Source organism: Misgurnus anguillicaudatus, chromosome 23 (assembly GCF_027580225.2).
Source record: "Misgurnus anguillicaudatus chromosome 23, ASM2758022v2, whole genome shotgun sequence".
Classification (NCBI taxonomy): Eukaryota; Metazoa; Chordata; class Actinopteri; order Cypriniformes; family Cobitidae; genus Misgurnus; species Misgurnus anguillicaudatus.
This window is the reverse complement of record NC_073359.2, coordinates 26,055,338-26,070,184: the sequence shown is the minus strand read 5'-3', so window position 1 is coordinate 26,070,184 and position 14,847 is coordinate 26,055,338. Positions and strand designations below refer to the sequence as shown.

The 14,847-nt window shown below is 38.5% G+C and overlaps 1 protein-coding gene across 1 annotated transcript in view; it reads left to right on the top strand.

Annotated features, from left to right (window-relative positions):
• Positions 1 to 8,524, top strand: part of LOC129453774 (uncharacterized) — a 49,347-nt gene extending 40,823 nt beyond the window's left edge. Inside the window, exons 10-13 of the mRNA XM_055218148.2 lie at positions 7,031 to 7,177; positions 7,272 to 7,336; positions 7,467 to 7,563; positions 7,701 to 8,524. Of these exons, the coding sequence (XP_055074123.2) occupies positions 7,031 to 7,122 (92 nt within the window). The 3' untranslated portion in view covers positions 7,123 to 7,177; positions 7,272 to 7,336; positions 7,467 to 7,563; positions 7,701 to 8,524. The remainder of the gene's footprint in view (positions 1 to 7,030; positions 7,178 to 7,271; positions 7,337 to 7,466; positions 7,564 to 7,700) is intronic.
• Positions 8,525 to 14,847: the final 6,323 nt, after the last annotated feature.

Genomic DNA, 14,847 nt, shown 5'->3' with positions numbered 1-14,847 from the left:
ATGCTAGCATGATTAGCATGAAGCTAGCATGATGTTAACATGATTAGCATGAAGCTGGCATGATTAGCATGAAGCTAGCATGATGCTAGCATGATTAGCATGAAGCTAGCATGATGTTAGCATGAAGCTAACATGATGCTAGCATGATTAGCATGAAGCTAGCATGATGCTAGCATGATTAGCATGATGCTAGCATGATTAGCATGAAGCTAGCATGATGCTAGCATGATTAGCATAAAGCTAGCATGATGCTAGCATGATTAGCATGAAGCTAGCATGATGCTAGCATGATTAGCATGATGCTAGCATGATTAGCATGAAGCTAGCATGATGCTAGCATGATTAGCATGAAGCTAGCATGATGCTAGCATGATTAGCATGAAGCTAGCATGATGCTAGCATGATTAGCATGAAGCTAGCATGATGCTAGCATGATTAGCATAAAGCTAGCATGATGCTAGCATGATTAGCATGAAGCTAGCATGATGCTAGCATGATGCTAGCATGATTAGCATGAAGCTAGCATGATGCTAGCATGATTAGCATGAAGCTAGCATGATGCTAGCATGATTAGCATGATGCTAGCATGATTAGCATGAAGCTAGCATGATGCTAGCATGATTAGCATGAAGCTAGCATGATGCTAGCATGATTAGCATGAAGCTAGCATGATGCTAGCATGATTAGCATGAAGCTAGCATGATGCTAGCATGATTAGCATGAAGCTAGCATGATGCTAGCATGATTAGCATGAAGCTAGCATGATGCTAGCATGATTAGCATGAAGCTAGCATGATGCTAGCATGATTAGCATGATGCTAGCATGATTAGCATGAAGCTAGCATGATGCTAGCATGATTAGCATGAAGCTAGCATGATGCTAGCATGATTAGCATGAAGCTAGCATGATGCTAGCATGATTAGCATGAAGCTAGCATGATGCTAGCATGATTAGCATGAAGCTAGCATGATGCTAGCATGATTAGCATGAAGTTAGCATGATGTTAATATGATTAGCATGAAGCTATCATGATGTTAGCATGAAACTAGCATGATTCTAGCATGATTAGCATGAAGCTAGCATGATTCTAGCATGATTAGCATGAAGCTAGCATGATTCTAGCATGATTAGCATGAAGCTAGCATGATGTTAGCATGATTAGCATGAAGGTAGCATGAGGCTAGCATGATTAGCATGAAGTAAGCATGAGGTTAGCATGATTAGCATGAAGCTAGCATGATTTAACGTGAAGCTAGCATGATTAGCATGATGCTAACATGATTAGCATGACGCTAGCACTATTTAGCGTGCAGCTAACAAGATTTAACATGAAGTTAGCATGATTTAGCATGAAGTTAGCAAGATTTATTATGAAATTAGCATAAAGCTAGCATGAAACTAGCATGAAGCTAGTATGACTTAGCATGGAGCTAGCATGAACCTAGCATGACCCAAAGACCCAACCCCCATGTCTCTATGATGTTCAGACCAAGAGATATAAGGCTTTGTTTATTATGTTGCTAGGGTGCTCAAATTTGGTTGCTAGGGGCGTGGCTAAATGCCTCAATAAGAATCCTATTAAGACTGATTGGATGCCTGAGTAAAATGAGCCCACCCCTATGTCTCTATGACACTCTGGTGTAAAGATATCCATCTGGGCTTTTTATAATGGTAGTCTATGGGAGATGTTGCTAGGGTCCCAAAAATTGTTGCTAGGGGCGTGGCTAAATAGCTTTGGGGCGATCCTAAGAGACTGATTGGATGACTGAGTAAAATGAGCCCACCCCCATGTCTCTACGACACTCTAAAGTAAAGATATTCCATCTGGGACGCGTTTATTCCCTTATATGGGCATGCTTCCTGCCCCATTATAAGTCAATGGGAAATTTTGGGGGCCTCTTACACCCCAGGGGTACAGCTTACACCCCATTGTGATGTATGTTCTTACAGAGCCTGTCAGCCACCTTAAATGTGGTAAGCCACAAGTTTCTACAAGTTTCTCACTCGCAGCTATGACGCGTCAAAGTTTGTCTCAATGTTAAGTCAATGGAAATTTTGGGGTGTTTGAGACCCCCGTTTAGGAATTCGGAAGGTCCCATCAGTTAGAAAAGATATAGCACACTAAGTCAGACCAGTCTGAAGGTCTGTGGAAAATTTGGTGCATGTAGCTTGAAAGCCCTAGGACGAGGTAGTGTCAGAAATTTTGGGGGGAGAAAAAGAATAATAATAATAATAACTAGATAGGTACATTTCCTGAAGAAAATGTGAGTGGTGCTTGCCGTGGCAAAATTCTGGGGACCATATATGATTATACTCCAAGCCAAAAGTAAAACGGTCCAACCCCCGTGTCTGTACGATGTTCTGATGTGGAGATATAAGGCTGTGTTTATCCGGTTGCTAGGGTACTGTATTTGGTTGCTAGGGAAAAATGTGGCATCCCATAATGATTACACTCTGAGTCACGAGTCATACGGTCCAACCCCCGTGTCTCTACGATGTTCTGATGCAGAGATATAAGGCTTTGTTTACTCTGTTGCTAGGGTACTGTATTTGGTTGCTAGGGAAAAATTTGACATCCCATAGTGATTACCCGCCGAGTCACGAGTCAAACGGTCCAACCCCCGTGTCTCTACGATGTTCTGATGCGGAGATATAAGGCTTTGTTTACTCTGTTGCTAGGGTACTGTATTTGGTTGCTAGGGAAAAAATTGGCATCCCATAATGATTACACTCCGAGTCACGAGTCATACGGTCCAACCACCGTGTCACTACGATCTTCAGATGCGGAGATATAAGGCTTTGTTTACTCTGTTGCTAGGGTACTGTATTTGGTTGCTAGGGAAAAATTTGGCATCCCATAATGATTACACTCTGAGTCACGAGTCATACGGTCCAACCCCAGTGTCTCTACGATGTTCTGATGCGGAGATATAAGGCTTTGTTTACTCTGTTGCTAGGGTACTGTATTTGGTTGCTAGGGAAAAATTTGGCATCCCATAATGATTACACTCTGAGTCACGAGTCATACGGTCCAACCCCCGTGTCTCTACGATGTTCTGATGCGGAGATATAAGGCTTTGTTTACTCTGTTGCTAGGGTACTGTATTTGGTTGCTAGGGAAAAAATTGACATCCCATAGTGATTACCCGCCGAGTCACGAGTCAAACGGTCCAACCCCAGTGTCTCGACGAGGTTCTGATGCGGAGATATAAGGCTTTGTTTACTCTGTTGCTAGGGTACTGTATTTGGTTGCTAGGGAAAAATTTGGCATCCCATAATGATTACACTCAGAGTCACGAGTCAAACGGTCCAACCCCCGTGTCTCTACGATGTTCTGATGCGGAGATATAAGGCTTTGTTTACTCTGTTGCTAGGGTATTGTATTTGGTTGCTAGGGGCGTGGCTTGGGAGTGGCCATTGATGTGCCCAGTGATTACACTCCGAGTCACAAGTAAAACGGTCCAACCCCCGTGTCTCTACAATGTTCTGATGTCGAGATATAACTGTTTGAATTTTATGTTGCTAGGGTGCTCAAAAGTGGTTGCTAGGGGCGTGGCTTAGTAAGTCTTTAAGGATCCTAAGATACTGATTGGATGCCTGAGTAAAATGAGCCCACCCCCATGTCTCTATGACACTGTGGTGCAAAGATATCCATCTGAGCATTTTATAATGGCAGTCTATGGTATAGGTTGCTAGGGTGCCCAAAATTGTTGCTAGGGTAACCTTACACCCCATTGTGGGGGACGTCCTGATAGAGTCTAGCACCCTCTTCAAATTTAGTAACCCTGATGTTTCTATGAAATCCTCGCTCGGACCTATGACCCGTCAAAATTTTTGCAATGTTAAGTCTATGGGATTTTGCCCCATTGACTTTTCATTGGGCATTTTTGGGCACCTCTTACACCCCAGGGGTACAACTTACACCCCATTGCGATCCATGTTCTTACAGAGCCTACCACCCTCTTCAAATGTTGTAACCCACATGTTTCTACAAAATCCTCGAGCGGAGCAATGACTCGTCAAAGTTGGGCGCAATGTTAAGTCAATGGGATTTTTCGGGTGGTTTTTCGCCCCCCTTTCGGAAATCCTGCACCCAATCGCTTATAAAAGTCATAGCACACCTCTCCTCAATAAACCGGTCGATTTGAGCCCGCTTTCATGGGACTACGGCAAACCGTGCGGGACGAGTTACGCGCCGAAAAAACGTGCAGACATAAGAATAAGATATAATAATAATAACTAGATAGGTACATTTCCTGAAGAAAATGTGAAGTGGTGCTTGCAGTGGCAAAATTCTGGGGGCAATGTATGATTATACTCAGAGTCACGAGTCAAACGGTCCAACCCCCGTGTCTCTACGATGTTCTGTTGTGGAGATATAAGGCTTTGTTTATTGAAGGTAGTATGATTACCATGAAGCTAGCATGATGTTAGCATAATTAACGTGAAGGTAGTATGATGTTAACATGATTAGCATGAAGCTAGCATAAAGCGAACATCATTAGCATGAAGCTAACATGATGTTAATATGATTAGCATGAAGTTAGCATGATGTTAGCATGATTATCAGGAAGTTGGCATGATGTTAGCATGATTAACATGAAGTTAGCATGAAGTTAGCATGAAGTTAACATGAAGCTAGCATGAAGCTAACATGATTAGCATGAAGTTAGCATGATAAGCATGAAGCTAGCATGATTAGCATGATGTTAGCATGATTAGCATTATGTTAGCATGATTAGCATGAAGCTAGCATGAAGCTAACATGAAGTTAGCATGATTAGCATAAAGCTAGCATGAAGCTAACATGATTAGCATGAGGCTAGCATGATTAGCATGATGTTAGCATGATTAGCATGAAGTTAGCATGATGTTAGAATGATTAGCATAAAGATAGCATGATGTTAGCATGATTAGCATGAAGCTAGCATGATGTTAGCATGATTAGCAAGAAGTTAACATGAAGTTAGCATGAAGCTAGCAGGATTTAACGTGAAGTTAGCAAGATTTATTATGAAATTAGCATTAAGCTAGCATGAAACTAGCATGAAGCTAGTATGACTTAGCATTAAGCTAGCATGAAGCTAACATGACCCAAAGACCCAACCCCCATGTCTCTATGATGTTCGGATCCAGAGATATAAGGCTTTGTTTATTCGGTTGCTAGGGTGCTCATATTTGGTTGCTAGGGGCGTGGCTTGGGAGTGGCCAATGATGTGGCCAGTTATTACACTCCGAGTCACAAGTAAAACGGTCCAACCCCCGTGTCTCTACGATGTTCTGATGTCGAGATATAACTGTTTAAATGTTATGTTGCTAGGGTGCTCAAAAGTGGTTGCTAGGGGCGTGGCTTAATACCTCAATAAGGATCCTGAGAGACTGATTGGATGGCTGAGTAAAATGAGCCCACCCTCATGTCTCTATGACACTGTGGTGCAAAGATATCCATCTGGGCATTTTATAATGGCAGTCTATGGGAGATGTTGCTAGGGTGCCCAAAATTGTTGCTAGGGGCGTGGCTTAATAGCTGTAGGATGATTCTGAGAGACTGATTGGATGCCCGAGTAAAATGAGCCCACCCACTTATCTCTACGACAGTGTAAAGCAAAGATATCCCATCTGGAACTGTTTTATTCCCTTATATGGGCATGTTTCCTGCCCCATTATAAGTCAATGGGAATTTTCGGGTGCCTCTTACACCCCAGGGGTACAACTTACACCCCATTGTGATCTATGTTCTTACAGAGCCTACCACCCTCTTCAAATGTTGTAACCCACATGTTTCTACAAAATCCTCGAGCGGAGCTATGACCCGCCAATGTTGGGCGCAATGTTAAGTCAATGGGATTTTTCGGGTGGTTTTTCGCCCCCCTTTCAGAAATCCTGCACCCGATCCCTTATAAAAGTCATAGCACACCTCTCCTCAATAATCCGGTCGATTTGAGCCCTCTTTTGTGGGACTACGTTAAACCGTGCGGGACGAGTTACGCGCCGAAAAAGTGTCCAGAAAAAGAAGAATAATAATTATAAATAATAAGTATGACGAATAGTAATAGTGATGCCTTGCATAAATGCAAGCACCACTAATAAGTTTAATAGCAATAACAATATATTGGCTTTTTCAAAGCCAACATAATAATAAGTATGGGGAATAGTAATAGTGATGCCTTGCATAAATGCAAGCACCACTAATAATAAGATTAAGATAAAGAACAGTATGTTGGCTTTTTCAAAGCCAACATAATTAAGAATTTATAAATGCAATTTAAATTGATGAACTTATTAAGTGTTTTATGTTGTTTTTGTAAATTGTTATATTAATTTGAACTATTTATTAATGGATTAATATTTCATTTCTACGTTGTTTTTGTGATCTTACTTTTTGTTGCCTAATAAAATGTTACAAAATGATGTCTATTTATTTATAGATTGATTAATGGATTTTTGAACGAATCTGTTAATTGCTATTTTTATTGTCCAGGTAGTTATTAAATATTAAAGTTCTTTATTACATTTCGCATGACACTTGTGGTCCTCCATACATCTTAACCTGAGGTACTGTCTGTCAGGGGCTCTATTTTAACGATGGTCTAAAGTGCATGGCACACGGTCTAAAAGGGTTGTTCCTATTCTCGTAAAGAGTAATGGGTGTGTTTTGAGCATAACGTTCAATAAACCAATGAGAATCTCATCTCCCATCCCCTTTAAAATCCAGTTGCACTCACGCCACAGCCGAATGCCTCTTACATAAGTAAGAAGACCACCAGTGAAAGATTGATGTTTTAAAAAAAATTGCATTGTGTCTTAATGATTCTTTTTGTAATTAAAGCTTTGGTTCTCTTTAACCAAACTTTACTCGTGCGACATACGACGGTTTTGTGGTCACGATTAGGTAACAAATGACCTTTAGATGATAGACAGACAGACTTTTTTACAGTATTATTAAATGACAACAAAAGCGTCTCTTTATGATTATTATTGCCATTTGTGTCATGATGACTAACCAGCTCTCTCCTGAAACTTGTACAGAAATCTGTGATCTGTTAAGATGGTGCCTGGCCATGGATCCAGATGATCGTCCGACCCTCAGGGAGCTCTTAAATCATGAGTGGTTTAATTAATGAGTTATTCAGACTGGTAAACTGAGTATGAAGAAGAAGAGCTACTCTTACACAGGTAACAGACCGAATAGAAAACTACAACATGCTTTGTCTTTGTGTAGTTAGTTGTATAGTGAGATTGTTTTAAATGTACATTTTCATCACTACAGGGCGCTAGACACATAACAAAGACGAAGCTTAATGACTGAAGGAGAGGGGAGATGCTGTTTTCACGGTAATGAATGAATCTGTTTGCTCACATTATTTAATGCCATCATAATGAATTAGCTGCAAGACACAACAGCTGTGTGTTAGATGTTGTTTAACCAAAACACTTCTGCATTTGTCATCTTGTGTCTCCCTAGTTTCTACGACCAGAAACCGAGAATAGCACAGACATTAAAAGGGCCACAATTACAAGAGAGACGAGACACTATTTAAAACAGGAACTTTCTGCATAATGTAAGTACACAACTGCATTTGTCTTTGGATATTTTATTACAAAAATCATACGTATTGTGGCTTTAAGGTTCTAGATATACTATGAATATGATGACTAAAAATTGAATGTTGACATTTCCTTTCATTCTCATCTTCAGGTTGTATTTCAGACGTCATGACCACAGACCGCTGGCTGAATGTCTCCTGTCCTCGTCCTTGAACACATTAAATAAAAAATTTTTAATTATTTTAATTCTTAATGTTTTTATTTTTTAAAGTTGTATAATATAGTATCTAATATATTGTATGTCCTCTATAGAATCAGCTATGTCTGTCTCTCTCTCTCTAGGGTTTTTTTCTCTAGGAGTTTAGGGAGTCAGCTTAAATTGGCTTAACTTAGATCTCTCTTCTATACATTATCACAATGCTTGATAGTTCAGTTTAATCTGTACTTTGCAACTTTTGTTGCACCTTGATTTTTCTTTTTTTAATAATGTAAAGCTGCTTTGAAATAATTAAACAATTGTGAAAAGTGCTACAGTATATAAATAAAATTGAATTGAATATTGTTATTTTTACTTTTTTAACTGATTAACTTGGATTACTTATGTACATGTTTTTCATATGCAATATCAAACCCTTGACCTTGGTATAAAATACTGTGAATAAACTTAGTAAACTGTTAAACCTGATGTTGTTTTAAACCAAATAAATAAGTACACTTGACCTAAACCTTGAAATATACCCTTCATTACTCTGTGTTTTAGTTTATTGCACAATTTGCATGATTTCTCTCAATCAACAAGACATTTTAAGTTGAATCAATTTATTTTAGCTTATTTAAATCTGTGGATTTGAAGATTTCCCCCTTCCTGCGTAAATTAAACTGCTACTGTTATGGGACTGTTGTTTATTTATACAACTGCAGCTATTTTTAATCTAGAAATGCACTTTAGCTAAACCCACAGAAATAATTTACTGTTTTGAAGCGCTCGAAACACCTGTTGGTGAAAATGTAAACGCAACAAGATCTCACTCCAAACATTTTACATTGTTTACACAATAATTGCAAGATTTTTCTAAAATAAAAGTTTTTAGGAAAATTAAATGATAAAATTATAATAAAGTATATACAAAATAAAAGCCATTAATTCAAGTGTATTCTGTTTTTTTTTTTTTTTTTAAGGGCAAACAGATCATGAAGACTCCCCCTTTTAATTATTCACATGTCTGTCATTAAATCCGTCTATAAACAAAAAGTAGGCAAACTGGTGGGATTAAAGCTAAAATAAGAATTCATATTTTTGTCCAATTTTGATATTTTATTAGGTAGACTGAGTAAGTTAAGGCTAAACTAGTTTTAATTCAAAAACCATAGAGCAGCACTTTCTCGCTAATCTGAAAGTATTGCAGTACCATTTTTTGCCAGTAGGTGCCCCCCTAAGCTCAAAACGTGCAACTCTGCTTAAGCTTTTGGCAGTGTTTTAATGTTTTGCATTTTTAAATGCATTTTCCAGGTTCTGCAGACATGATGATATAATAATACAGCTTTTGATAGACTCCAGACAAAATATGCGAAAAGGTGTTTTGTATAGACAGAAATATTAGAACTAAACCGCATGAGATATGCTGACCGGAAGTGATGTATTTCATTCCCATCACAAACTGTGTAATAAAATTATATATATATCGTCGAAAATAACAAATGTTTTGGTTTTCTAGGTTTGCTTGTTATGTAAATAAACCACTTTAAAAGGACTTGTATTTATTTTTAGCGGAGTTTAACGGAAGTTACGCATATTCAACCAAAAATTATTATAAATAATACGTCTTCAATAATTTAATCGTCTCTTCATTTGTTCTCTCCAAAACATATTATCAATATTTGTCATATATGCATAGCTGTTTATTGTTTCATTCGTTTGCATTAATTTATTTATTCCACTATGATAAATATATTAGAATTAAGCCTCTTGCGCTGGACTGAGCTTCTCTCCCATATACGCTGTCACTAGGGGGCGAACTCCGACTGTCGTTTCCGTATGTCGTGTGCCGTGGAAAGGCGGCTGCAGCCTCCGGAGGTCGCATATGCGGGCTGCATACGTCATCAAGCCAGGTTTATTTAAATTAAATGAGCACATTCGCAAGTCTTAAACTTATTACAATAATTTACGATTAGCTACGAATAACATTCAACTTTATGATTGAAAATATTCTGAAATAAGACCGTTTTGATGACGTATGCAGCCTACAAATGCGACCTCCGAAGGATGTAGCCTTCTGTTTGAGGACCGGCCACGGACTGATTATCAGATATGGCGACTAGAAAAATAGCCCTGTAAATAAACCGCATATTTATTTTCTGTTAACACCTTGAAAGCTTCAAGTCGTGACAAGTTTTTTTGAGTTATATATTTTACTTTGCATTAGGCCCTATTTGACATTTTTATTATAAACTAATTATATGTTTAGGTAAAATTAAGAAATATGGATTTAAAAAATCCACGTTTCTTAGTAAAACTGTGAAAGTGTTGTTTAATGGCAGATCCAGCAGATACAATTTTCCTGGAATACCCCTCAGCTCTCAGTCCCAATTGTGTTTTGAAAACAAACACTGCACATACAAAAGGACGCGGGGGAGGAAGGGGTGAGGGCATATTGTGTGTTATGTACAGTGTTGGTTATTGTTTCCTGGGTTGCAGGTGAGAGTGTGTTTAATCTTTTTAGGCCTAAAGTCAATCTGAAGTCAATATTAGTGGAGTAAAGGACGTGAGAGTCGAACGTTGTTCACTGGCACAGGAAGTGTGCCCTGTAGCTTCTGATGGGTTAAGTAGACAGGATGTGGTTTGGCAAGTGAAAAAGTGACAGACCGAGATACAAAAATGAAACTCTTAAAATTGATGTGCAAGTGCGATGCATTTCGCCTACAGCAACTTACTTTTTCTTAGTATTACGTACAAAAATTTCAACTGTTAAAAAAGAGGAACTAAAAATGTGAAAGAAAACTAGGAGGTGTTAAAAAGAGGAACTAGCACAATTTTACAATACTAACCACCTCAACCATTACATTGCAGTATGTTAGGTTGCTGTTTTGTTTTAACTGGTGGTTGTACATCAGATATAACCGGGATTCCCAAAGGCTATAATACAGTATAAGCCCTGCCCTATCCAAATGTTTGCTCTTTTATGGAACCAGATGCTCGGTAGATATTAAGTTTCAGTCTCCTCCCTTCAGCCATTATCTAAACAGACATGCATTTGAGTGCAATGCATTACAGCTCATCCAGAAGTTTAAAAATAGACACAACATAAACAGGAAATGTTTGTTAAGACAGGGTCAGACTCTAAGCTGTCCATGATAAAGATGACATTGTGCTTAGTAGAGAAACAACATCCTCCCATCCTTCCTCATTGTCTGATGGTTTAATATCAGACAATTATGAAAATGAAAGAAGCGTAGTCAGGAGTTAATGGTGGCCAATAGGGAACTGTTACTTGGAAACTGTGACTATAACGACAAGCAAACCCACACACCTGTTCTGTTATAGATTAAGCATGAGCAAACAAAAGATGAACACAACAAAGGATCATAGCCTTTCTGTTGGGGAAAACACCCAAAGTACACTTGACAAGGCGCCATACAGTATTCTTGCATGCAAACATGTGGTATTGCTCAGCGTAAATCTTTAACACTGCTGGGAAAAAAACACAACCTTTCTGATCTGCAGGAAATCGTGGCATACCAGAACCCCAACGTGTAAAAAAAACTAAAACCAAAATAACATAACGGTGAGCAGTTTTCACAACTATATCTTTCTCGCACTAACGTGGCTATTGCGGCTTTAAGTGTGAGAAAGATCCACTGTTGTCATTTAGGATGACTTGGTATCAAACACATGTACAGTATAACCTTGGTGTTGTTATCAGATGTGATCATGGAAACAATGAGCGACTGTTAAGCCAAAGTGTTGTGACGGGATATTTATCTCAATCTGTGTGGTTTTTCTGTTAATGATTATATTTCATTTGGGATGTTTCAGATGCGTGGCATCAATCCTTTGAGATCCTGTTGAATAAAGTTATGGTTAATTTACATCAATACATTCTTTATAACGTTAATGTGTTTAAGTATTCGTTTTAGGGATTTATTAGTATTAAAGGTGCAGTGTGTGAATTTTAGCGGCATCTAGCGGTGAGGTTGCAAATTGCAGCCAACAGCACAGTTCACAGCTCACCCCTTGCTTTTGAAACGCATAGAGAAGCTACGGTAGCCGACACAGGACAAACATGTCATTGTTGGAGATAACTTAACTCATTCACCGCCAGCCTTTTTGAGAAAAGTTGCCCACCTGCATTTTTTTGATTTTAACAAAATTTTCACAAAATTCCTTGCAGGAAAAATCATTTTCTATAAATATATAAACATACAAATTATATCAAATTAAAGAACCCTCTGCTTTCAAACAAACAATAAACAAACAAACAAAATGGGGAAAAAACGTTTCATTATATATTTAATTCAATTCAATTCAATTCAATTTTATTTATATAGCGCTTTTCACAAGTGTTAATTGTTGCAAAGCAGCTTTACATGAGAAGATGTAGAGGAGAAAACAGAAAATCAATAGATAATATAAGAAGTAGAGAAAGCGGTTAAAGCATACAAGCGAGCATATTAATAAAGTAACGTATACTGTAAAGTGCTAAATTAAGCCAAAGTTGGCTGACTCTCCCTGGGATTAAAAACCCTCTAGGAAAAAAAACCCAATGGGAAAAAGTCCTAGAAGGACAAAAACCCTTGGGAGGAATTAATATATATTTATATATATATATATATATATAGAAACGGTAGGGATAGGAGGCGGGTAAGCGAATTAAACTGGTTTAGCCGGTGGTCGTTGGTCGGGCATCGGCTGGTCATCACGTTGAAGGACAGCCAGTAGATCAGTGATGCAATGATCTTCACAGCAACCGGAACTGGGTCTGTTTGTCTCATGGTCCTCGTGGTTGAGGACGAGACAGGGAGAGAAAAACAGAATTCTATTAGCGTAGGGGCCGTTCGCATGCAATGCAAGTGTCAAACATTATAGTGGTTCAAGTCGGCTCGGTTCCAGACAGGCTAACTATTGCGGCATAAGTATATTACCCATATGAGGTATGTGAGTGCTTTGTTCTGGACAAACTAACTACTGCGGGAAATGTACATTTACTGGACATTTTATGTGAATGCTTTGTTAAAGAAGAATGTCTTAAGTTTAGATTTAAATTGATCGACTGTGTCTGATACTCGAACATTGTTTGGTAAATCATTCCAGAGCTTAGGGGCTAAGTAGGAAAAGGATCTACCACCTTTAGACACTTTTGATATTCTAGGGATAATTAAGTGACCAGAATTTTGTGAGCGCAGTTTACGTGATGGATTGTATTCTGATAGTAGTTCTTTAATATACGAAGGCGCTAGGTCATTTAAGGCTTTGTAGGTGATTAGTAATATTTTAAATTGTATACGATATTTAACTGGTAGCCAGTGTAAAGATGCCAGAATTGGACTGATGCGGTCATACTTTTTAGATCGAGTAAGCACTCTTGCGGCGGCGTTTTGAACCAGCTGTAGCTTGTTTACCTGATTTGCATGGCATCCCCCGAGTAACGAGTTACAATAGTCTATTCTAGAGGTCATAAAAGCATGTATAAGCTTTTCTGCGTCTGATGCAGACAGCATATGGCGTATTTTTGAGATATTTCTAAGATGGAAGAATGCTGTGCGGCAGACGTTGGCGATATGACTATCAAAAGATAGATTGCTGTCGAACATTACGCCTAAATTCTTAACCGTGGAAGATGGCACCACCGTGCAGCCATCTATGTGCAACTTGTAATCTGACATATTATGTTTGTAGCAATTCGGTTCAATAATAAGTATCTCTGTTTTATTGGAGTTTAGCATAAGAAAGTTTTGTGCCATCCAGTCCCTAATATCACTAATGCAGTCTGTTAGCTTAGAAAACTGGTGGGTTTCGCTAGGATGCGACGAGATGTAAAGCTGGGTATCATCCGCATAGCAGTGAAAACTTATGTTATGTTTCCTGATAATGTCTCCTAGAGGTAACATATATAACGAGAATAGGATAGGGCCTAAAACTGATCCCTGAGGTATGCCGTATTTAACGGGGGAGTGATATGACTCTTCCTCATTTACATAAACAAAGTGATATCGATTGGTTAGATACGATCTGAACCAGGCTAACGCCTGACCACTGATGCCAACATAGTTTTCTAGTCTATTGAGTAAGATTGTGTGATCTATTGTGTCAAAGGCTGCACTAAGGTCTAGTAATATAAGGATTGAGATTTCACCACGATCGGATGTTAATAGGAGGTCATTTGTAACTCTAAGCAGCGCTGTCTCTGTGCTATGGTGGGGCCTGAATCCTGATTGGAACTTTTCATATGTATTATTATTTTCTACGAATGTGCGTAGCTGGCTTGCCACTACTTTTTCTAATATTTTAGAAAGAAAAGGTAGATTTGAGATTGGTCTAAAGTTATTAAGATCTCCCTGGTCAAGGTTTTGCTTTTTAATGAGCAGTCTAATAAATGCTAGTTTGAAAGCTGTTGGAACGTATCCTAATTCTAGAGATGAGTTAAAGATATTAAGTACAGTGTCTGCCACTACATGAAATACCTCTTTTAGTAATTTTGTGGGAACGGGGTCTAGTATACAGGACGATGATTTGGATGACGTTACTAGTTTAGAGAGCTCTTCTATTGTAGTAGGATTAAATGACTCAAGATGTTCGTTTGGTAATCTAGTGGAAAATGTACTATTGGGTAGAGTGATGGCTGCTTGCATAGTTTCTATGTTTTCCCTAATAAACATAATTTTGTTAGTAAAGAAGTTCATGAAGTCGTCACTATTGTGTTGGAGTTTACTATTGGTTTCTGTTTGTTCTTTGTTTCTAGTCAGTTTCGCAACTGTGCTAAATAGAAAACGAGGGTTGTTATGATTTTCTTTAATAAGCGTACTGAGATAGGTAGATCTGGCAGTTTTAATAGCCTGTCTGTAGTGTTGAACACTCTCTTTCCATGCTGAACGCCATACCTCTAACTTTGTGCTTCGGTAGTTTCTTTCCATTTTTCTAGCTACTTTTTTAAGGGCTGCAGTATGATGGTCATACCATGGAGCTGGCGGTTTTTCTTTGATTCTCTTTTTTCGAATGGGAGCAACGGCATCCAACGTGCTAGAGCAGACGTTGTTCAGGTTTTCTATTATAATATCTAGATCTTCACGATTATCTGCTACAT